Source organism: Acomys minous, assembly GCF_964271855.1.
Source record: "Acomys minous genome assembly, chromosome: 6".
NCBI classification, from domain to species: Eukaryota; Metazoa; Chordata; class Mammalia; order Rodentia; family Muridae; genus Acomys; species Acomys minous.
In genome coordinates this window covers 52,787,218-52,810,399 of record NC_140487.1, presented here as the reverse complement: position 1 = coordinate 52,810,399, position 23,182 = coordinate 52,787,218, and the positions used below count along the sequence as shown (strand labels likewise).

At 42.3% G+C, this 23,182-nt stretch overlaps 1 protein-coding gene and 1 long non-coding RNA gene across 2 annotated transcripts; one reads left to right on the top strand and one right to left on the bottom strand.

The window, feature by feature from the left end:
* Window positions 1–3,568: 3,568 nt before the first annotated feature.
* On the bottom strand, window positions 3,569–6,842 carry NEUROD6 (neuronal differentiation 6). The gene is made up of 2 exons (XM_084786816.1): window positions 6,699–6,842; window positions 3,569–5,409 (listed from the first exon to the last, which is right to left on the bottom strand). Exon 2 carries the CDS (start codon window positions 5,386–5,388, stop codon window positions 4,375–4,377), a length of 1,014 nt encoding a protein of 337 aa, XP_084642942.1. The 5' UTR covers window positions 5,389–5,409; window positions 6,699–6,842; the 3' UTR covers window positions 3,569–4,374.
* Window positions 6,843–6,942: 100 nt separating this feature from the next.
* Window positions 6,943–10,833, top strand: LOC311600307. Its single transcript, XR_014780208.1, has 3 exons — window positions 6,943–7,044; window positions 7,446–7,593; window positions 10,694–10,833. It is a non-coding gene; the product is annotated as an uncharacterized lncRNA (long non-coding RNA).
* The last annotated feature ends 12,349 nt before the right edge of the window (window positions 10,834–23,182 follow it).

Genomic DNA, 23,182 nt, shown 5'->3' with positions numbered 1-23,182 from the left:
TGTATTGGGGAATTTTAGGAAAGTTAATTGGGCACCAAATTTCCTCTTGGGAAACAGAGGAGGAAAAAAGAATGGAGCAGGGTAACTAACTTGGAGACCAGTATATTGGTCCAGGTGAGATAAGCCTGGATCCTGAGATCAAGGGAAGACCAGAAAGAGAAGGAAATAAGAAAAAAATATTCACTATTATTTCTCTCATATGTAGTTCACTGTTCATAGGGAAAAACTGAACTTTGCTGTTAATTGGGTTTCTCTGTCGGGGGAGAGGATACCCTGTGCACAGGGAAAGTGTAAGGCACAGTGAGGCCAACTGAGAGTGGGCCTGTGAAGAATCAAGCTGTGGTACTGAGCAGTGGAGTAGGCAATAGCTTTGAACCTTTTCTATCCCAGCCTCCTTTGGAGGCTGAGTGTCTTAGATTTAGAAGGGTGATGGTTAAAACAAAACTAGTCAGCCAACCAACTAACTAACTAACTAAATAAATGTAAAAAAAAAAAACAACTAGTTGCTAGAGCCTGAACACTACTTGTTCTCCAAAGTAAGAATATTTACTTCCTTAAATAAAGTACAGGGACAGGCAATAAAAGAGACAGAGAAAGCAGGTTCATGGGAAGGCATCAATGCCCAGAAGGTGGTGTCAGTTCCACGTAGGTTGATACACACCAAATCAACCTCACGATGTTTTACTAGAGGAAATGTCAACATGCTCAATGTGAGTGCAAGATGAATGGCAGTTGGCACATTTTTCCCTTCATGCCTTGAAAAATGCATAAGAGGCTCTGGGTCATGTATTTAAAGATGACACTTACCTAGGACCCACAGGCTGGGAGATCCTGGGAGCCCATGTGGTAACAGAAATATATGCGGTCCAAAAGGGTCAAAAGAGAAAGGTGATTTTGAAGGTGGGTGGCAGTATGAGGTCCCAGAGAGGGGAGCATGGAATTGACTAGGTTCATATCAGAGGTAAAGGCATGGCTAGGTGCCTCTCCAGCCTTACGTTCTTCCATCTTACTGACAGGACCTGATTTTCTTTCAGGTCGAAATATACACTGCAAAAAAGAATAAATAGCTCCTATTTTATGTTAAGTCTAACAGACAAGATCCAAATAGACTTTTTGTTGTTGTTGTTTTGTTTTTTATTTTAACCTGAGACTTTCATAAATATTTACAAATGGGAGTGTGTGACCATTTGGATGTGTATCCTTTAGCCATTTTCTTTCCTTCGTAATTGTAACGAGGAAGCACTGGCTAGATCCAGCCACGAAGAAAAGATGTCTAGTCTGTTTGGAAGACAGCAGCTACGAAGAGATCAGAGGGAAGGGGTTATCTTTTCTGTTGGGTGGTGGCAGGACACAGCACCTCAGGCAAAGAGCAAGGATGCCATTCAAACCTAGCTTACGCCAGGCTTCTTGATTCCTGAACTGTACACCCTTTAGAGCCCACTGTCCTCTCCTTTTCACTGAAGCGGGGCCCCTTTCAAAGCTGTTTTGCTGTGCATACCATCCCTGGCAATCAACTTGCAGGATTTCTCAGCACTGTGAACTGATGAAGAAAACTGACTTAGGGCCCAGGGCAACGCATAATGACAGAGGCTGGGTCTAGTGCCGGGTTCAGAAGAGGCATCTAAGTATTTACTAAGCATGGGATCCTTTTAACCCATCCTGGCCATACATGGCACAACAGCATGGTTACGTTTATCAGGGACGCAGGGAGCATGCACCCACAGGACAGGCGTGTCCCAGGTTCTAGAAGATGCCTCCCGTTCTCTGGGGTCTGTTTATGAAATCCCGGCTTACTAGCTGGAGTTACTTGTGAGACAGTTACTTGTGAGTTAGCTCTGAGATAAGCTTGCCCAGAGCACCGGATTCTTCCTCATTCCGCCAGCTGCTTCTCCTCTTCCCTCTCACACTTGCCAGAAGGAAGACGGAAGACCTATCTCCTGTTGCAGTCTCTGCTTCCAACAAGAATCTGTGACCTTGGAAAGAGTGCGGGGTTTACATGCTTGTCTGAGCCAACAAGACTCTGAGCAAGCGCAGTGTTCTTCCGGTCAGGCCACTGGGTACCCTCTAGCAAAGGATACAAGACCAGAAACCACACCTAATGTGTCAGAGAAGAAATGATATTGGAGGGTGAGGCAGATATTCCATTTCCAGACGCCGTCTCACTTTTTTGTTGTTTACTTAGATGCGGTGAGCAGAGACCGGGTTCCTAACGTCTGAGGCCCCCCTCGCCCCGGGGGAAAAAAAAAGAGTCCAGTACAGCTAGACCCAGTCCCAGGGAGAGCAGGTTTTGTATGCATATGGGAGGAAGTGGGCACAAGTCTTCCCCGTGCCCAGGCAGCCAGAGCAGACAGAAGGCTCTCTACCTTGGGCAAACTTCTCTCCACTCCAGCAGGGCACTATCCCTCTTTTACCTCGCCTTTCTTTCCCCCTGCCCCGTGGGAATGGAGTGAACAGGTGCTCACACACCGGCTTGGAGGGGCCGTTCATCACCCGCGAGTCCCTGCGCCAGCAGCTGCTCAGCCTCTTTCCTCCTTGCATGCTGCAGCGGCTGCACTCACCAAAGGATCCCTGCTTCTAGCAGGGGGAGGGGGTGCCAGGGACAGGGCTAGGAGGCCTTCTGGAGATTGGGGTGTGAACCTATAGTCTGCACACTTTGAATCCTGCCAGCTGCGGGGCAGGAGGAGGACAAGGTCAGCTCTGGGCAGCACCTGGCAGCTCATGTCCCTCTTGCAGCAGACTGACAGGTGGAGATGCACTCCCTTCCCACCTCGTCAAGTGGATGGGGTACAGGAGGAGTCCACTGGCCAGCCTGCGGTGCCCACTAGATGGGTGCGGGCCCCAGGCTGCAGGGCGCCCACTGCGGGCAGAACTCAGGCAACGCAGCCTGAGCCCTGGAGGCCACCTAGGCAGCAGGAGGTCACCTGCATTAGCTGGGCCTGAGCTGGCTCTTGTGGTGTCCGCGGGGTTTCTGTGCTGCAGCAGTTTTGTCCTCCCCAGGTCCCGCAGATGTTTATTTCCCGCTTCCTGGGAAGCAGACCTGTCCCAGAAGGCATCTAAGACGAGGTTACCACCTCCTTGTTTTTTTACTTCAGGAGCGGCTCAGCCCTGTTTTAAGAAGCTAGCTCTCCAGGCATATTAAACTAAGTTCTTCTGCTTGCGGTTTTGTTAGGAAACTTTTAATCACACAAAATTTAGATTCTAATCGTCCAGGCGTTTAACAGGACCAGAAAAAAAGCTTCCGTTCTTAACACGGGCTCTGGGGTCTGCTGGAAAACTGCCACCGAATTTAGGCTGGAGTTGAAGGTTAGCAGGATTTACCATTGTTTCCCCGGGGTGTTTAACCTTGACAGGGTGCCTTTTTATTTCTCTCTCATTTAAGATACATTTCAAAAGAAAATTCTGGAAAACGCTTTGGAGATCTGTTTTGTGTTTTAAAGAAATTTGTTTGAGCCCTTACCATTTAGACCAGAAATATTTCTGATATGGGGAGGAGGGAGCATTGGAGATTGAAAATAGCTGTGTGCCAGGAAATAATAAGTATCATGCAAAAATACCATGCTAATAGATATCCTTTGTAAGTGGAAATATCTATGTTTAATTGCTTTTAAACTGCAGGATGGAAAACACAATTATACACTGTAACAAACCTGTACAGAAAAATCCTGAACAATACAAAACAAGTGCTAATATTTTTTTCTTCACTGAATTAATTGTCCCCAAATTATAATACTGATAGCCTCCCCCAAATACTGTGTTTCCTCCTCTGTAAATGCTTCAAGAGGAATAGTTGCTACCAACTGAGTACATTTAGTTTTGTCTTTAATAAACAGAAAATTGCATAGCTTTTAATATTGTTGTACATCCTCAAATGCATTTTTTAAAAATCTCATGGTTAGCTCTTGATATTTTAAAAACTAAATTTTCAGAGATACATATATGAGTCCTAGTAATTATAAACACATTTTTACTCATCTGATTTTTATAACATGCATCTTCATAATTACTGTACAACTTAAATAGACATTGAGATACGCTGTGTGCATGTCTTTATTCAGCAATACTTAGACACCTTGTTCAAACAAATTAAGTGAATTTAAAAGAAACTAAAGCAAGAAAGAGAAATCCTGCCAATAGAGAGAGAGAGAGAGAGAGAGAGAGAGTCACAGTGTGATACAGACAAAAGGGAAGGAAAAGGAGTTCTCGTATGAAAAGAGATTTATTATGACATAGAAAAATTTCACAATCATCGAAACACACTTCAGAAACTAGTAAACACCTTAGATAGAGTTGTGCCAATTACTCAGCCCGCAAGCATCTGCTTTGTCTTAATTAGGGTTGGAGGTGAATGACCACTGTTTATTTTCATTTTCCTCATTAATTATGAAAAACTGCATTTAATTCATCTTGCATAGTGAGAGATTGGCTGCGCAGATGTAAGTCGTAAGGGAAGTGGCTGTCGGTGGGCAACCTGAACATGGCACCCTGCCCAAGGGGACCCCTGGGTGGCACTGCACAGTAATGCATGCCATAATTGTAATTTTTGCCATAGTCCAAGGTTTCTTCTTGCTTCAGGGAAAATATCCCATTATAGTTAATTGGGGGAGGACTTAAGGGACCTTCAAACTGAGGGCTGGCACACTCAGGGGAAGTACTTTCATAGAAGGATTCATATGCACTGCAGTAATTGTAGGGTTTCATGGACTTGGAATTATCAAGAGTCCCATGCCCTGGGGGAGTGGCCAGCTCAGGGCTGTGATAGGGTGGGAAGAATGTGGAGTAGGGTGACCTTGTGTGGTGTGCAGCCTCCCCACCCTGACCCATCAGGAAACTCCTGGCGTTGAGCTGTAAGCAGCCTGCCACCAAGTTTGTAGTTGGCTGGGAAAGACCTTTGCATAAGTTTTGGACGAACGTGAGCAGATCTGGTCTCTTGCCAATCCTCAGAATTTCAGAAAGTGCCCAGATGTAATTTTTGGCCAGCCGTAAAGTTTCTATTTTGGACAGTTTTTGGGTTTTAGAGTAACAGGGGACCACTTTTCTCAAATTGTCCAGAGCGTCATTGAGGCCGTGCATCCGGTTCCTCTCACGCGCGTTGGCTTCCTGTCTCCTGAACTTGACCCTTTCCAGTCGTAGTTTGGTGGTCTTTTTTTTCCTGAGACCCCTCCTTCTGGGCAAGCCATTTTCATCTTCTTCTTCTCTGTCTTCCTCCTCCTCCTCTTTCTCTGTTTCTTCTCCAGGGGCCCTTTTGATGCTCTTTCCTCGAAGGACAACTTGTTTTGGAAAGCTCTCTGGTTTCTTAATTTGTTTCTGGTCCTCACATTGTCTAGCAAACTTTCTGCACATCTGGGATTCAGGCATTACAACAGACTCGTCAAACGGTAGTGTTAACATGGTTCTTTAACCTTAAATTACCTGGAAAAAATGCCAGTACAATATTTAAAGTGTTTTCATTTTTAGAGCTAATATACCTCAAATATATTTGATGACTCAATCATAGACTCTGAGAGCACATGAAAAAGACTGAGTCCAGGATTCATATTTACATTAAATTTAAAAAAATTGAGCTTGTGCAGATTAACAGTCATAAAGACATTACAGCAGCGTCTATTTATACAGGCAATTTATAATTATCAAAAGAAAATATAAAAGGCAATACTTATTAGAGACCATCACATTTCCTATTTCTCTTGGATTTTAAACTGGATTTTTTAGCACACATGGAGTGGAGTTAAAGCAAATAAAAGCATGATATAATAATGCAGACTTTCATTAATTCTAATTCCCCTGAGAACAAAATAGAAGAGAAACCTTTTTTATTTTTTATTTTTTTATTTTTTGTAACGAAAAGTACTCTCTCTCCTTAAGCTGACAAATTTGGAGTTTTTTTTTTTTCTTTTAGAAAAAAAAATTAATCCCCAACTTTATTATTTGTTAACCTCAAACTGGGAATTTGATAGGTGGCTGCAGAACACACAAATTTAAAGAAAAGATGAATCAGATCAAATTTAAAATTGATTTTTCCTTATGAGTAAAGAACTATGTTAAAGAGTGTTGTTTTCCCAGCTTCAAGGAAAAGGGGATTAGTCTAATTTGAAAATAAAACTATAAACAGATGAAAAAAACCCCACAAACATTACTGGCATTTTTTTAATCAAAGCAAATGTTGCCACCGCTTTAACACGTAGGAATTCCCCCAATGTAATTGTCTGTTTACTGCTGTTCCGCTCCTAGTGTTTTTGTTCTAAGAGCCACGGAAGTCTCCCTCTAGCTAATATCGGACAGGAACGGTCCAAGAATTCTGCCTGCAATTGTGCACGTGTGTTCAGAATCCCAAATGAAAGAGGAAAATAATTTGTGTTTAAAATGCATTTTTGGGTTTTGTTGGGTGAAACAACAAATATTTTCATCTAGTCTTCAACCAAATAGGCATATTAAAACAGAGATTTTTAATTTAACAATCTCCAGTCCCTCACTACACACACACACACACACACACACACACACACACACACACTATCCACACATTTACAGTGTTACATAATAGCAGTGAAAGTATGTGATAATTATATCATAAGAATGAAATATGATAAGAACTTATAGATGGCAAAGAACATAGAAATACTCTAAGACAGTGATACTGTATCTTTAAATACTTGCATGCAAAACCCAGCATCAATTGAGTATATCTTTATTTATATTACCTTAGGTTTTAATTTCATTCAATAATCAGTTTTCATTTTGGATCTTCCAAATCTTTTCAGGCTGAGTGTCGCATCGTCTCCTGGAGCCTCTAGATCTGTGTGTATCTGCACTATCTCATTGATCTCTAAAAAGTGACATTGATGCCAACTGCCAGAGCTGGTACCCATGCCATCTGCTAGTGACGTCACAGGGCAGAGAGAGCCATGTGATCCTCTCTTGGGACCTTCATTCTGCACTGATCATCTGGCATCCCTGTAAGTGGGTACCAGCATTCATGCATCAACACAGGAGGTTAGACTGATAGGGAGGAAAAAAAAATCTGCACCAGCCTTTCACATACAGTAGGTGCGTTTCTCTTGTAGCTGCTCGGGGTCTCACTGGCAAGCTGTAGAAAGAGCTGTGTTAGTGATGGGTTTCCGCCCTGCCGGTGGGATAACTGTGAGGCAGTTGTTAATATTCCATTCGTTTGCAAGGTGGGCTTTTGTGTTTGTGTGAGAGGTCTCTGTTGTTTGTGGGGGTTGTTGTTTTGTAAAGATCACCAGCTCCTCCTCAGTGCATCTGGGTACCAGGGAAGGAGAGCCTTGTAAGGGAGCTAGAAGCCGGGCTTGGGTGCTGAGTGAAACCAAGATTAAGGTCGACAAATGGGTCAGCAAAGGCCTCCTCGTTTCCCTGTTCTGCTTTAAGGCGTGTCACTTACGGGTGTGTATCTGTGTGGTTCTTCTACTCCAGATTTCTTTGCTTCTCAGGATGTCAGAATAAAAGATCAGTTTCTCCATCTGGGGTCTGTGAAAGACGTCTTCAAATGCTCCCTTACACTTGCTGCTGTCTTTTCCGCAACTTTTCAGGGAGAATATACGCAGGCAGAACCCGACCCAGACCAATTGCTGAGCTACAGTAAGTCTTTGGTTAGACTGGAAGCTACATGTTTGTGCCTACCGCTGCGCCACAAGCTCCATTCAGTCAACTCCCCGACCTCCCTGTGTTAGCCTGCTTTTGCCTTCTCGCTTCAGACACAATAAACAGAAAAACCATCACTTGCGTTTGCAGCTTTTTCTCTCCTTGACATGCTGTGGAACGTTTCCTTTTTAATTAAAGGCTTAGCTTTCTTACTTTTTGGAGCTTTCAATATTTTTTCCCCCTCTGTCCTACCAATTTCATCCTTGCAACTTTGTTTCCTCTAGACCCGCATTCACTTAAATTTCTTAGCGTTTTAACATCAGTGTCCTGTTTTTGTTTTTTGTTTTTGTTTTTGTTTCCTTATCAGGTATATTTCTCCTCCTCCATTCCCCTTTCCTGATGCCTTTTTAACGAAGCAGGACAAGAGGCAGCTAAGCAGGTCTGGCAAAGCTCTACCTCTAACAAAACAGGATGCAAAGCTGGAGGCCAGTCCTGCTGTCCTCCTTCCTTCTCTCCTCCTCTGAGATGCCTCCTTCCTGAATGACAGATGATTTTTGGAAGGTCTGTGAAAGGCAAGAAAGAGAACGAACTTTTGAAAAATAAATAAATAAATAAACAAATAAACACAAGCCTTATTGTTTGACAGCTGCATAATCTCCGGCTCTAAAGTGAAAGAGCATGCTTTTGGTCTTAGTGTAATCCCTGGCAGTCTGGCACCGTTGAGTCTGTTAGCACTTCCCTTTTAAATCCCACCTTTGAACGGTTTAGAATTCTGCCGCTTTCATACACTTTGCATCCAAATTGGCACCGAGGGCCTTACCCAGGTTCGATTGTGCTCCTGTTGCCCCCTGACTCATTTCTACCTCCTTTAAAAAGTTTGACTGACATTTCCTGAATGGTTTTTAGAAAAGATGGAGGGTTGACAAAAAAAAGAAAGAGGCTAGGTTAAAAGTGCATAGTTTGTCTCTCTTACAGAGTGAGTAAAAAAAAAAGTGTAAGTTTAAAACAATAGTAAACTATTAATTTATAGGTTAAAGCAGGTGGGGCTGGTAAAACTTGTCACATTAGTCATTTTAGAATTTGCACCTGAATATATCTTTACCAGTGTTAAATATATTTCATGTAGCTTTTGGTTCAAAATCTAAACGTAATTTTGTATCAACACAAAGAACTTCAATAGAAAGGCCAGATGAAGAAGTTAGTTGTCCTCCTGTGTCATTTAATTTCTAACTGTGAAGGAGGGAAAACATCAGAGTCCTGAGCTACAAAGTAGGCAGAGCTGCCTTGAATCTCCCATGTTGTACCTGATCTAAGTCCCCAGGAGCTACACTGTATTATATGCGTCACAGACACAGAAGTCGAAAGCCAGGAACAGGATGATTTGATGTGTCTCTAGCAAGTGATCACCAATGGAGCACATGGGGAAGTCTCATCTTATATTTTATCTTTACGTGGGCATTTAAAAAAGAGAAAAGATTAATGTAACTTTGGCGGCTGTTCTATTCCTGCTGGTAACATGAAAGAAAAGAAACCCTTTGGTGGTGGTGAGGCCGGAGGACAAAGAGGATTCAAGTATTGTGATTGCCTACTATTATTTTAAACATGCAGGTTTTCTTTATTCTTAAAATGAAAAAAAAAAAGGTGGGGCGAGGATTAGTAATTGTCAGGGGAAGATTTAACAAGAATTCAGTGTGTTTATACAATAACTTTTCAAGAAATGTCCTCATGCATTTCCTAGAGTAGTTCCAGGTACGCAAATGTCTGCGGTGTCTGTATCTCTCTCCAGAGTGGCTCTTCTGATCTCTGCTAAGAAAGCATCTTAGCACCAAGGCTCCAGCCAGAGTTCCTCACAGATGCTCAGGGCCTTGGCCAGGACATTGTACCTTTCTAGCATGTTTCCTCTCACTCCACGGTTTTCCCTTCAAACCGAACTTTCCCTGTCTAAGCTGACTCCATTCTAATTTAGCTGCTATGATTCTGTTGTTGGCAGTTCTGCTGTTGTTTCTGTGGTCATGAAATTGTACAGTGTTTTTTGAAGTGCCAGAGCCTGTCAGTTTAGCATTTCTTGCTTTCAGTGATTAGGTGCTTACATATCGATTACAGAAATTAGCTGCAGACTTAGCTTGCACGAGGATGAGGGCCCCAAGTTCAAAAATGCAAAAATGAAGGCTCAGGTGCTGCTGTTTTCTATGCTTCCATGGCAAAGAGCAACAGGGCGGAATCTGTAGCAGCAAAACCTCAGAACACAGTGCTCCTTTTGTGGATGTGGGGGATTCCTAGGAGCTGTATTTTTTTTCTTTTTTCTTTTTCTTTTTGGATTGTTTTGTTTTGTTTTTCTTTCTGGCTATTAGGCAAGCACACCAGGAAGTCAGTCTTGGGGGGTCCTGTGAGCAAGCTCAGTGTAGGCTCACTGAGTTTTAACTCTTTGACTCCCATGGGCCTGACATAGTTTTGGAAAACAGCCCTGAGATTAAGGAAAGTCGTTTCAACGATGAAGCAAGTCAGAAAGCATCCTCGCTCCTCCTGATCCTTTTAAGGGTTTAAAATAAACTGAACATAGGTGTGGCAATGTGTTGTTCACACCCTCATAAAGATTACTTCATGATCAGGCCTTTACCCTCCCCGCGGTGAAGGCTGAACTGCAGGGCACGCAGCCTACTAGTCTCACACGAGCCTACACCTGTCAGTCTTCTGCTCCCAGCTCTGTGCACAGCAGTGCTGTGCTCTTCCTTCCGGAAGTGCACTTAATCATTTCCCCTACGGAATGTGTTCTTCATTTATTCATCAAATAGATGCATTAGGGTCCTTTCCTATCTATGGACCAGAAGCTTCTATGAATATAAGAAAATCGGCATGAGTTGGCTTATTGGTTTTAATCCAGCCTGAAGGAAAGAACCAATGCTTTGTTAATATTTTGATGTTACGACAAGAAAACGTGTAATTTCCTTTGACTTTAAAAATAAACTGCTTTGTTAAGCTTGATTTGTGCTTTTCAGTGATACTGTACTAGGTATTTTTGTTATATTTCAGCATATGTAATGTAATGGTTATTTAATGTATCTCTCTCTCTCTCTCTGTGTGTGTGTGTACATTGCAGGCTAACATACATATACAAGCAAGAACATGTGTTTTTTTAAAAATCTGTCTGAGTTTGGGTTACTTCCGTTTATTTTAAGCTTTTAAAACTACTGATATTCCTGGAGATTCCGCTGAATAAAAGTTCCATTGTGTGCATTATCACATTTTTATTTTTTATTTTTTATTGGCTTTTCGAGACAGGGTTTCTCTGTGTAGCCTTGGCTGTACTGAACTTGCTTTATAGACCAGGCTGTCCTCGAACTCACAGCAATCTGCCTGCCTCTGCCTCCCGAGTGCTGGGATTAAAGGTATGTGCCACCACTGCCCGGCTGCATCATGACATTTTTATATGTATTCATCTGCTGATGGGCAACTAGTTGATGCCATGTCCTTTCTAACCATACTTCTGATCATCACATCTTCTGTCAAGATTGACTGACACAGTGGAGAGAGTACAGGGCTGCCTCGAATAAGGATGCCTGGATGATGTTCAAGAGGCCCTCCCTGATACTTCCTGCAGTGGAGTGTGACTGTGCATACATGAGGACAGATGCAGTTCTCCCACATCTCCTCCTAGGAGGGCAATTCCTGCAACTCACAAACCTTGTAGCCACTCTCAGCCCTGCTCTCTAGTAGTTAGGCACCATACATTTGTTTATTCAATGCCTTACCTCCTCTATAAATGCTTAGAAAATAACTATTTTGGAGTAATTCTTGCTTCTTTCCCAAGGCATCTTCCCTGAACTGTCTCTCTGACTGCCCATAGTCGGTGTTCAACCCAGTCCCAGAGGTACCCAGTGTACACAGACACCAAACTGTGTCTGTACTCTAACCCTCCAGTGACTCCCCTGTGTTGACTAGTTTCTACTCAACTTGGCACAAGCTCAAGCTCATCTTGGAAGACAGAACCTTAACTGAGAAAATGTCCCCATCAGATTGGTCTGTATGAAACTCCGTGGGGGCATTTTCATCATCGGTGACTGATGGGGGAATGAGTCCCATAGGGATTAAGACATGGTAAGTGAAGTCTCTGTTTAGTTCTGAGCCCCATTTCTCAATTGGGTTATTTGGTTTGGTGGTGTTTAATTTCTTGTGTTCTTTATATATTCTGGATATTAGACCTTTCTTAGATGTAGGGTTGGTGAAGATCTTTTCCCAACTTGTAGGCTGTCGCTTCGTTCTGTTGACAGTGTCTCCTGCCTTACAGAAGATTCTCAGCCTCATGAGGTTGCATTTATTAATTGTTGACCTTAAGGCCTAGGCTGTTGGTGTTCTTTTCAGGAAGTTGTCTCCTGTGCCAATGTGTTCCAGGCTTTTCCCCACTTTTTCTTCTAACTGATTTAGTGTCTCTGGTTTTATGTTGAGGTCTTTAATCCCTTGGCCTTGAGTTTTGTGCATGGTGACAAATATGGGTCTAATTGCATTTTTCTACATGTAGATATCCAGTTAGACAAACAGAGGAATATCAAATGGCTGATAAACACTTAAAGAAATGCTCAACGTCTTTAGTCATCAGAGAAATGCAAATCAAAATGGCTCTGAGATTCCATCTTACACCCATCAGAATGGCTAAGATCAAAAATTCAAGTGACACCACATGCTGGCGAGAATGTGGAGAAAGAGGGACACTCTTCATTGCTGGTGGGAATGCAAACTAGTACAACCACTTTGGAAATCTATGGCACTATCTCAGAAAACTGGGAATAGGGCTTCCTCAAGACCCAGCTATTCCACTCCTTGGAATATACCCAGAAGAAGCCCCAGCACACAGCAGGGACATATGCTCTACCATGTTCATAGCGGCCTTATTCATAATAGCCAGAACATGGAAATAGCCTAAGTGTCCCTCAGTAGAAGAATGGATAAGGAAATTGTAGTACATTTACACTATGGAATACTACTCAGCTATTAAAAACAAAGAATTCTCGAAATTTGTGGGCAAATGGATTGAACTAGAAATGATCATAATGAGTGAGTTAACCCAGAAGCAGAGTCAAATAGTATATACTCACTTATATCTGGACACTAGCCCAAGGTGCATGTCCCATGAAAGTCTTCACTTATCAGGAAAATGGAAGAGCGGGGAGGACATCCTATTGGGACTCTAGGTGAGTGAAGCATGGGAGAATGGGGGAATAAAAAGATCCAGGGGGTCCTAGAAACCTACAAGAAGAACATTATGATGGGCAGATTTGGGCCCAGGGGTCGGGTCCTGCTCAAACTATGGCACCAGCCAAGGACAATACGTGCAATAAACATTGAACCCTGACCCAGATCTAGCAAATGGATAGGACATTATCCACAGTTGAGTGGAGAGTGGGGACTGACTTTCACATGAACTCTGGTGCCCCATATTTGACCACATCCCCTGGATGGGGAGGCCTGGTGATACTCAGAGGAAAGATAGCAGGCTACCAAGAAGAGACTTGATACCCTATGAGCATACACAGGGGAAGGAGGTCCCCCTCAGTCACAATCATAGGGGAGAGGAGTAAGGGGAAAATGAGAGGGAGGGAGGAATGGGAGGATACAAGGGATTGGATAACTATTGAGATTTAAAATAAATGAATTGATTTTAAAAAGTGTAAAAAAAAAATAAATAATAAAACATTAAAAAAAGAAGTGGTTAGTTACACGAAGAAGATCCAAACTAGTTTACAGCTAGGAGTTTATTTGTGAAATATAGTCAACACGCACTGAGTAAAGCCATGGGTTGCAATTATGCGTTAGTGACGAGCATTCAGAGGCACATAGCAAGGTCCAGGCTGTGTTGCTGGGGAGCTGGTAGTCTCCATAGAGAGACAGATAACAGAGATGCATGACATTTCCCCACTGGACAGGTGGTAAACACGCATGGAATTTCCTCACCGGAGTGTACAGCACATTTAGGGAAGATCCGATCAGTTAAGTGATCTGTAGTGCTGTCGGCATCCTTCCTGTAGCCCGGAGGAAGGACAGGACAGAGGACAGAGCCTATGTATTCTCCCAGTCTTCTAGGAACACCAGCATCTCTATAACATGAGCTGGGCTCTGATCATAAAAGACTTTGTAGGTCACAGTGATGCTTTCAGAATGCAATCTAATGGAAGTCATTAGAAGGCATAGCTCAATTTGACACATGTTTTCTCCACTAAGTCTCACTTTACCCCTTTATACCTCTTATACCTCTCCCAATAACTCACGAAGCCTACTACAGAAAATGCTCAGGCATAACTGTTTTATTTCCTTACTATGGTGCCTACGTCACAGAAGGTTTACTGAATCCAGTGGTGTGCTTTTCTCTCTCTTGTTATAGAGCCTCTTTCCTGAACTTAAGATAGGTTAGTGATTATTTTCTTTACCTATAGAATTTACAAAGAATGGACAGAGCAAAACAAGGAGGACTTATGGCCTAATTCAGGCCTCGGAGACGAAGAAAAGTGGAGACACAAGGCATTTGAGTAAAAAAAAAAAAAATCAAGAGAGTTTACTAACAGAATATAGGTGTGAATTGACATGGGGAAGTTGTGTATAACTGGTGGGTGATGGTAACACGAGGATAACAGAATCACAAGCAGAGTGCCCAGTGTCAGAATGAGTGCGCCACAAGCACAAGTTCATCCTGTCACATGGTCTGTGCGACTCACCTCATAGGAAAGGGAATGAAACTATGGCTCAAAGACCTACTGCATTTGATCAGTGATGCTCAGGTTTGAAGTGAGAAAGTCATAGGTCAGACGTAGATATCTCTGCGCAGCACAGATTCCGTTTTCCTGACTGTGGCACTTCACCAAGGTAATAATGAGATAAGCAAGCCTGGCATGATGGTGCACTTGGGAACTGGGGGCAGAATTGTTCATGGCTAGTATGAGCTACCCAGAAAGGTGGTATCCCAGTCCAATCCAAACGAAACCACAGCACCTTAGATAAAATAGAAAAACTTAACCTTGAATCTATGTGCAAAGTCCACGAGGAACGCCCCTATTAGCACAGATAGTGAGTGGACGTTACTGCTCCGTGTTGTCTTTCACATTTGTGTGCACAGGTGTTGGGACATGAAATCATCCGGCAGTGCTGACAGTTATCAAGACACCAAAGCCTGGCTGCTGAGAGGAGTGGAGCTTGAGTTGTTCATTTATCTCTTCCTTCCTCTTCAATCCCATTGAAATAACAAGGAACTCAACCTGGGTGCTTAAAAATAAAAGAGGTGAATTTAGTGCACTATTTCAGATTACATAGCCCTAGCCCTGGCCAGGCCCTTATGGTGGGTGGCATCACAGTGGCAAGAATACATCTGAGAGGGAGAGATCATAATGACAGATGGGAAGCCAAGAGCAAAACTCAAGATACAGGCTTCCTATCACAGCGACTTGTTATCTAAAGAAGTAGCTCAGGATCCAGAAGGCTCACGTGAGCCTTCATCTCACATGAGGTGAGGGCTATACCCACAATGGCCTACCACCAGGCCCCGAGTTCTTAATGGGCCTACCACTGTAACACGCAAAAGCCCAAATCATTATTTATCTTTTACTATTTTGAACTGCTGGTTGGTTTGCTCTGTTTTGTTAGCAAATCTCATCTAATTACAATATATTCTTCATTTGTGTTTTAAAATAGCAACACTAACCCACTGTTATTATAACATATGTGGCAAGTTGTTGTTCCTGGGGTGGTGATAAATTTGAAGTGATCCATTCACATCCTTGTGGGTTGGAATTAATCTTCCTCTTCTGATTTCCCACTTTCCTTTATGCTTCTGTTATTGTGTTTAGCATAATTTGCTTTGTAGTAACTGTTTGTGAATGCATCTGTCACCCCTACTGTCCTGGATTTCTGTTTGGTTGTTTCACTTTGTTTTGTTGTGAGTACATGGCACAACACATGAAATTGCATACTAGGGATTCAATATATATTAATAGTAGAGTCAAGTTGACCAGTTATAGTTACAGCGTATTTGGCTGCAGACTACCTTAGAGCAATGAGGCCCATCTGTCAATCAAAGCTGTGATATTTGCTTCATTAACACTGAGACTGAGCAATGAGATAAGTCAGTGACAAAGAGCTTCATGTCCTACATCCCATTAAATTAGACCGTAGATTATGTAATTCTTTCAACTTTAAATGCTACTGTGGAAAACAAGAGTTATAGCTAATCACAGTAAAGACCCATGATTCTACCCACTTGGCTTCTGAAATTTGAACCCAGCCCTGTTTTATGTTGTTGTTGTTTTGTTTTGTTTTTTTTGTCAATCTAAAAATTCTACTCCATTACTAATTATTCTCTTAAAAAGCTGGAGCAACTTTTCACTGAGCAGTTTGTGTCTCATTTGGCCACCGGTACTGGTAGAAGATCCAGTCTAAGATAGTGACCGACACATGGCTTCAGACTCTCTTATTAGCCAGTGTTGTTTCCTGGAAGAAATGCATCATTATCTTTTCAACTCAAAGTTTAAGCACTCCCCAGGCTGGCTTCTCTGTTACTGGCGAAATGTTGAGTTTGGTATGTTGCAAATGAAAATTGCTTGTCTTTGGTCGCTCTCTGTTTGGAGGTAGACATAGTGGGCGAAGGAGAATGCTGTCCCTCACCCCTACCCCACCCTCCAGTCCTCACCACGTTGGTAACTGAGCTGCTCAGAGGCACGTCTATTTAGTGGCATAACAGAATGAGAGGCAAATGATGTTAATAACAGTCCTGTTTTCCACCCGCCCCCTTCTAGACTATTCTCCTTCTAGACATCTCTCCCACAAACAATCCATGCTGAGAGGCTGTTGAAAAGCTCAGTAAGTGAGGTGAAGTAGAAAAATGAGTGTCACACATTCGAAGATCAAGCAGGTCATTTGCAAAGGATGTTATAATCCAGCTGTCCTGATAGCACGGCTGGGATGGCCAATAAGTAGAACTTGATCTCTTTAGTGCTCTGTGGGCTTTGGGGCATTTAGATTCATGAAGAAGTATTTATTTTCTTTATATTTCCCCTTGTGCTACTGGAGTCTTGAGCATAGCAAATAGTCTCCCATGCACCAAGGTGTACCAGACAAGCCTTGAACTTGGGATGGTCCTACCCTACCTCAGCCTTTTGAGCATCTGGGACTCCAGGCTTGTGTCACATGACTCAGCTCTCACAGACATGTTTCCAAAACAGCAGAATGATAATGGGCCAAAGTGTCTAAAGTGTCCCTAGGCATTTGTGGAGCTGATTTTAGTGAAAGCACCCAGCAGCCCAGGGGAAGTTCTGACTGATAAACATTGCAGCACCGTTTTCTCCACACTAGGACAGGCAGACAGAAAAGGATATTCTAAAGGGTTCCTATACAACCTCGGGTGTGTCATTTGTAACTCTTTCCCTGGAGACTAGAGACCTAGCTCTTATTTTTCTATGTAACTTTGAGATACAACTACATAAAGAGTGAAAGCTAAATAAACCAAAGGATGTTTCTTGTAAAGCTGAATTCCCTGGGGAGTCCACAATTAGAACTTATGTGGGCCTTATACATAGCTTTCATGATCCCCTTCTTAAATAAAAAATAATAATTATATTTTATGTTTATGTTGACATAAAAGTTTAATTCAGGCTGGGCGTGGTGGCGTACACCTTTAATCCCAGCACTCGGGAGGCAGAGGCAGGTGGATCGCTGAGTTCAAGGCCAGCCTGGTCTACAAAGGGAGTCCAGGACAGCCAAGGCTAACACAGAAAGACCCTGTCTCGAAAAACCAAAAAAAAAAAAAAAGTATAATTCAGGTTGGGCTATGCTCATTTAAAGAAAAGGTTGGGAGGAGAACCTGGGCATGTACTGTTCCTGTTGGACAAGTGTGGATTGTCACCTGTCCCTGGAGATAGGGTGTGGTCAGCAGCACATTTAAACTATATGTATTTGAGAATCACACTAGCCTCTGAGAGACTTGGACTTAATTTTAGATATACCTTTCTCCTCCACATCTAGCTTCCTCTAATGCCCTCACTCCAATTTTAGATGCACATAGTTGGAGATGATGGCAGGATGGATAAGCAGTTAACACAGACAGATTCAGCAAATGAAAATGCAGAGCACCAAGCTAGATTTGAAGTTTAGAATTAACAATACATGGTGCAAGCCTATAGTAAAAGTACATGTTACTTACCTGAAATCCCATTTTGACTCAGCAGCTTTGCCTGGCAACACCGTGCTTCTGTTATTCTTGGAACCCAGACTGCTTTTCACCATAAGATATACTTTCTAATGAAGCTTCTGTGCATCAGTAGAGTATCTCCAAAGAATGCTCTGCAATTGTCAATGAAACGTATGGGCAGGTGTGTCCAATGCCCACAATCTTGGATTCTTCCATTTGCTGGTGCTTCATGCTTCTCCAGAGCTATGGACTTTAGAAGCTGCTTCTGAGTTTCCAATGGGGCAGGAAGTCTTGATGGAACACACTCATGGCCACCATTAATCACTCTGTTTTCCTTTATGATAAATGTAATGAGCACTTTGACTCCACCTCATGGTTTCTTTTACTCTCTTCTCTTCTGTGCTTATACACGAGGCTTTCCACTATTCCCTTTTATCTCAGCATATTCACCATCTACTCTCTAACTGGGGTCAGCTTAGCCAGGGCTGGAGTTTTCAGTGTCAGATTCCCTTACAGGAAATCACTTTTCTATTCCATGCAGGTCACAGGGCAGTGCCAGGGTCAGCTACGTAAATACAGACCCAGAACAAATAAAGATGCATTGTCTCTTGTTCACAGGGATTAAAACTTTCAAAATGGCCAGAGCAGAGCATTAATTCAAGCTCAAGAGGCCATTCTAATGCACGGATGACATATACTAGCAGCCTGCACTACTGCAGTGCTGTCTTCAGGGCCGAGAAGCCAGGGAGTCTTCACTTGGAAAACCTTAGAGGAAACACCAAGGCTGTTCATGGGGATTACTATAAACCAAGAGGCCATAAGAGGTCATCGGATCAGACCTAGATGTCACAGGGAAATTTTTATATATCTTTCATGGATATTTGCTTAATTTTGATTTTTTTTTTATCTTGCTTTTTGTGTTTCCTATCAATCTTAGCAACACCACACACTGGGTGTCCTAAAAAAGAAATTTATTTCTCATAATCTCTAGACAATACAGGCGGTAAACCTTAAACCCCTACCCAGATCTAGACAATGGACAGAACACTCTCCACAGTAGAGTGGAGAGTGGGATATGACTTTCTCACATACTCTGGTGCCTCACCTTTGACCATGTCCCCTGGAGGGGGAGACCTGGTGGCACTCAGAGGAAGGACAGCAGGTTACCAAGAAGAGACTTGATACCCTATGAACATATACAGGGGGAGGTAATCCCCCTCAGGAACAGTCATAGGGGAGGTGAATAAGGGGAAAATGGGAGGGAGGGAAGAATGGGAGGATACAAGGGATGGGATAACCACTGAGATGTAACAAGAATAAATTAATAAAGGAAAAAAAAAAGAAAGTCAAAGGTCAGGTACAGGCAGACTTGATCCCAGTGAAGCCTCGTCTTCTCCCTGATGGGCAGATATCTATGTGCCTTCTCCCTCATCCTCATAGGGCTTTTCATCTCATCCTGTGTAGGTAGAGAAGCAGAGGGGAGAGAAGAGAGAAGAGACAAGCAAGAAGAGAGCAGAGAGTTAACCTCCTATAAGGCTGCCAAGAAGGTCCTTAGATGATTACCTCATCTATTCTCAATCACTCACCAGAGGCACCATTTCCACCAAGCATTGGGAAAAGGGTGGAGCCTCAGAACAGGCTCTTTGAGAGGACACAAACATCCATAATGGGTACCCCTTACATTTTGCAAATGTTGTGGATGCTCCACTCACCTCTTTCATGTTCTGGCCCAATGGCAGATGACCATTTTTACTGTTATTACTGACTTTAAGAACTATATATTTTAAAAAAGAAGATATTTCCAAAGCTGGGTGCAGTGGCACATGCCTGTAATCACAGCACTCAGGGAGGCAGAGGCAGGTGGATATCCGTGAGTTCAAGGCCAGCCTGGTCTACAAAGTGAGTTTCAGGATAGCCAAGGATACACAGAGAAAACCTGTCTCCAAAAACCAAAAAAACAGAGGTTTTCTTTATGTGCATAACTCAATGTATGTATATATGTGTGCGTGTATGTATATATATATATACACACACATACATATGTGACTATAAATACATAAATAAATCCATAAACTATGTAATTATCTACATACTAATAAATACGACTTGTTGAAAATGGCTGCTAGAAAATCTAGAAATATTATTTAAGAAGAATTCAAATAGAAATGTAAGATGATACACCCTTTTATTTAAAAGTATACCTATGCTTTTCTTTGTCTCTAGGAGAGGAGTTTTTTTTTAAAGGTTTCTTTCCCATTTCTTTGCAATTAGAATTATAAGCAGTTGTGAACTGTTTTGCATGGATCTGGGAACTGAACTCAGATCCTCTGCAGGAGCAGCGAAAGCTCTTAACAGCTAACTCAGTCCAAGAAAGACATTCTTCAAAACATTTTACGAAATATATGGACAAACATATTTTCTCTGATAATTTATATGTTTAATAAATTTTGTTGTTTTGATATTAAAAGTTGACCCATTAATCATACTCGTGTGTGTGTGTGTGTGTGTGTGTGTGTGTGTGTGTGTGTGTGTATCTGTGTGTCTGTGTGTAGGGTGTTTGAGACATGGTTGCCCATATTTTCGTTGAGCTCATTGTAATCCCCTTACATCAGCTAAGTGCTGGGATTACACACATGTGCAACCATATCCAATTTTAATCATGGCCGCTGAGAAGGCTCGTCTTATTTAGCAAATCACAGCTTCAGCTATTTTCTTAAGAATTCTTCTAGACCACAGTTGGCATATTGTTTTGATTCTTTTTCCCTTACTTGTAGTGACCATCTGTTTCTGTGTGCCAAGAATATTTTGGAAAATACTCTTTTCTTTTGCAGATGAGCCTCTTGCAATCTCACTCTACATGCTTCTGATCTCCGGGCCTTGGACAGAGCAAAGGCCACCCAGATGACAGGTTAGACTAAGCCCTCGCTTGACCAGTCAGCAAACTCTGTGCCTTTGATGGAGAAATGAATGATTTAGGGATCATCACTGAACCCACGTAAGCACCCTGCAAGTCAGCCAGCAGCAAAGGTGCTTGTCTTCTGTGGTGCTTGCTGATCTGGAAGCATGACCTGAGCTGGGGCCACTCAGTCTCTCTCTAGGGCAGCTGATTGAAAAGCCTATTATGTATAAGTGAACCAAAGCACAGAGCAGGACAAGTTTCCAATGGCCATGACCAAAGGAAATCTATATGAGCTTCTAGTTAATGGGGTCAAAATATTTATTTAAAAGGAAAGTTCCGACCTAAGCTTCTGACACTTAATCAATAAAAGTCCCCAAGAGCATTGTACACCACAACTTTGGGTCTGGAGACAAGGACAAGCAACATTTCATTGCAAAAGTGGCCTGATATGGTCCTTGAGTCAGACTAAAGACACAGAGGAACTGGGGAGCCTGTATTCCTGCTGTGCTCCCTCCTCCATCTCTGCTTCCCTTCCCTTCTCTGCTGTGTTGTGTAAAATCCCCAGGAGGCCTGGATTTGCCTCGGTGGCAAGAGGAAAGGTTCTTAATTTGTGCCTATTTGCTGTCCATGTCCATACTCTAATGTCACGACAATCATAAGGTAAATTATCCCATTTTATTTATTTATCTGAAACATTTTTAATCTTTATACCTAAAGATTATATATATATATGTATATATATATATATCGTACACACACACACACACACACACACACACACACACACACACACACCATGAGAGGTAATAATGTTCCTGCCAACAACCATAAACTACTTAACACAGTTATCATTGTCAGGCATAGGACACCATTTAAGTTGTTGGCCAGGGTTTAAGAAAATGACAAAATATCCTAAAACTACATCACAGAGGACTTGAAGAAATAGTTCTGGAAGCCTCCTCCCCAAGGACTACCTCTCATAGGACTAGCACAAATAAGAAGGTATTATGCAAAGTGCAAGAGAGAAAAGCTATCAACAATCTTACCCAGCTGTAAAGTCTACCAATTCCCCAGATGACTAACATGACAAAATATCCCCAGCCGTGCAACAGTGGCATTTGTATCTTGGGGTAACCAACAGGTGTCTAATTAGACTTAAGGCCTTACCAATAGGATAGAATTTATACCAGGCACTGTAAACTTGGTCAGCTCCCCAAGACTAGTAAAGTCATGTACCAGAGGAGAATTTGTTGCTGCCAGTTTCCTAAACAAGTGTAACTTCTAACTGTGTTATAGATATTTGTTTTTATACCCACAGGTAAGTATAACTCTCACCCCTCATCAAAGAAATCTGCTTTTTACAGCAGAATGAGATTGTTACAGAAATCCACAATTGGTCAAAATGCAGAGAATGGCGAACCATCAGGTGCCCAACCTTAACTGATACATCCACAATGCAACTATACCTAAGACTCAGGGAACATCAGTGAGGTGGGTGTGGTGTGGTGTGGTGTGGTAGAAGATTCAAAAAGCCAGAGGACCAGGGAATCTGCAGTAAGATAGTATTTTCTATATATGACAGGGAATCTATGCACATGAAATCTCAATAATACGGTTATTTGAACCAGACTGAACAATGATAACATCAGTTGACATGCCATTGAGGACGGGGGTGGGGGGGTGGGGAATATCACAAGGCCTTACCCCTAGATGAAGGGCTACAGGTAAATTAAGGGCCAAGCCAGGGAGAATCTACCTTCTCCATGGGTGATTCTCCTGATAAGTTATCCAAACCTATCAGCCCTGAACACATATACAGACGAGGGACAACAAGTGGACTCAGCAATGGTGTGTGTGTGTGTGTGTGTGTGTGTGTGTGTGTGTGTGTGTGTGTGTATCTGAGTATATCATAAAGAAGTCAGTTCTCTCCTGCTATGTGAGTTATAGAGATCAAATTCAGTCTTGCTAGTCTTGGCAGCAAATGCCTTTATCTAGTGAGTCATCTTGCCAGTCCCTATTTGTTTGCAAAAAGTGTGTGTGAGTGTGTGTGTGTGTGTGTGTGTGTGTGTGTGTGTGCGCGTGCATGCAAATGCATGTGCATGTGGGTGTGTAGATACCCACATATCACAGCATATATGTGGATGTCAGAGAGTAACTTTTGGGAGCTTATCTTCTCCTTCTACCATGTGGATCTTGAGTTTATCATTTTCTGGTTATAAGGCTTAATAACAAGCAGCTTTACCTATTGAACCAACTTGACAGTCCTGGGAAAATTTTAATGGCTATCCATCTCTCTTATATAAAACTACTGTTTAGGGGTTGGGTATTTAGCTCAGATGTAGAGTATTTGCCTAGAAAGCACAAGTTCAGCCCTTTGCTCTGAAAAACAAACAAACAAACAAACAAACAAACAGACAGTCGGAAAAGTCCCCTGAGAAAAAAAAAATTTTTTTAAAACAAAGAATGTATAGAAAACTGAAATTGACAGCACATACTTAAAAACATATACATGCATATTACAT

Coding starts and splice junctions, on each gene's coding strand:
- NEUROD6 (XM_084786816.1), bottom strand. CDS start 5,388: ATGTTAACACTACCGTTTGACGAGTCTGTTGTAATGCCTGAATCCCAG.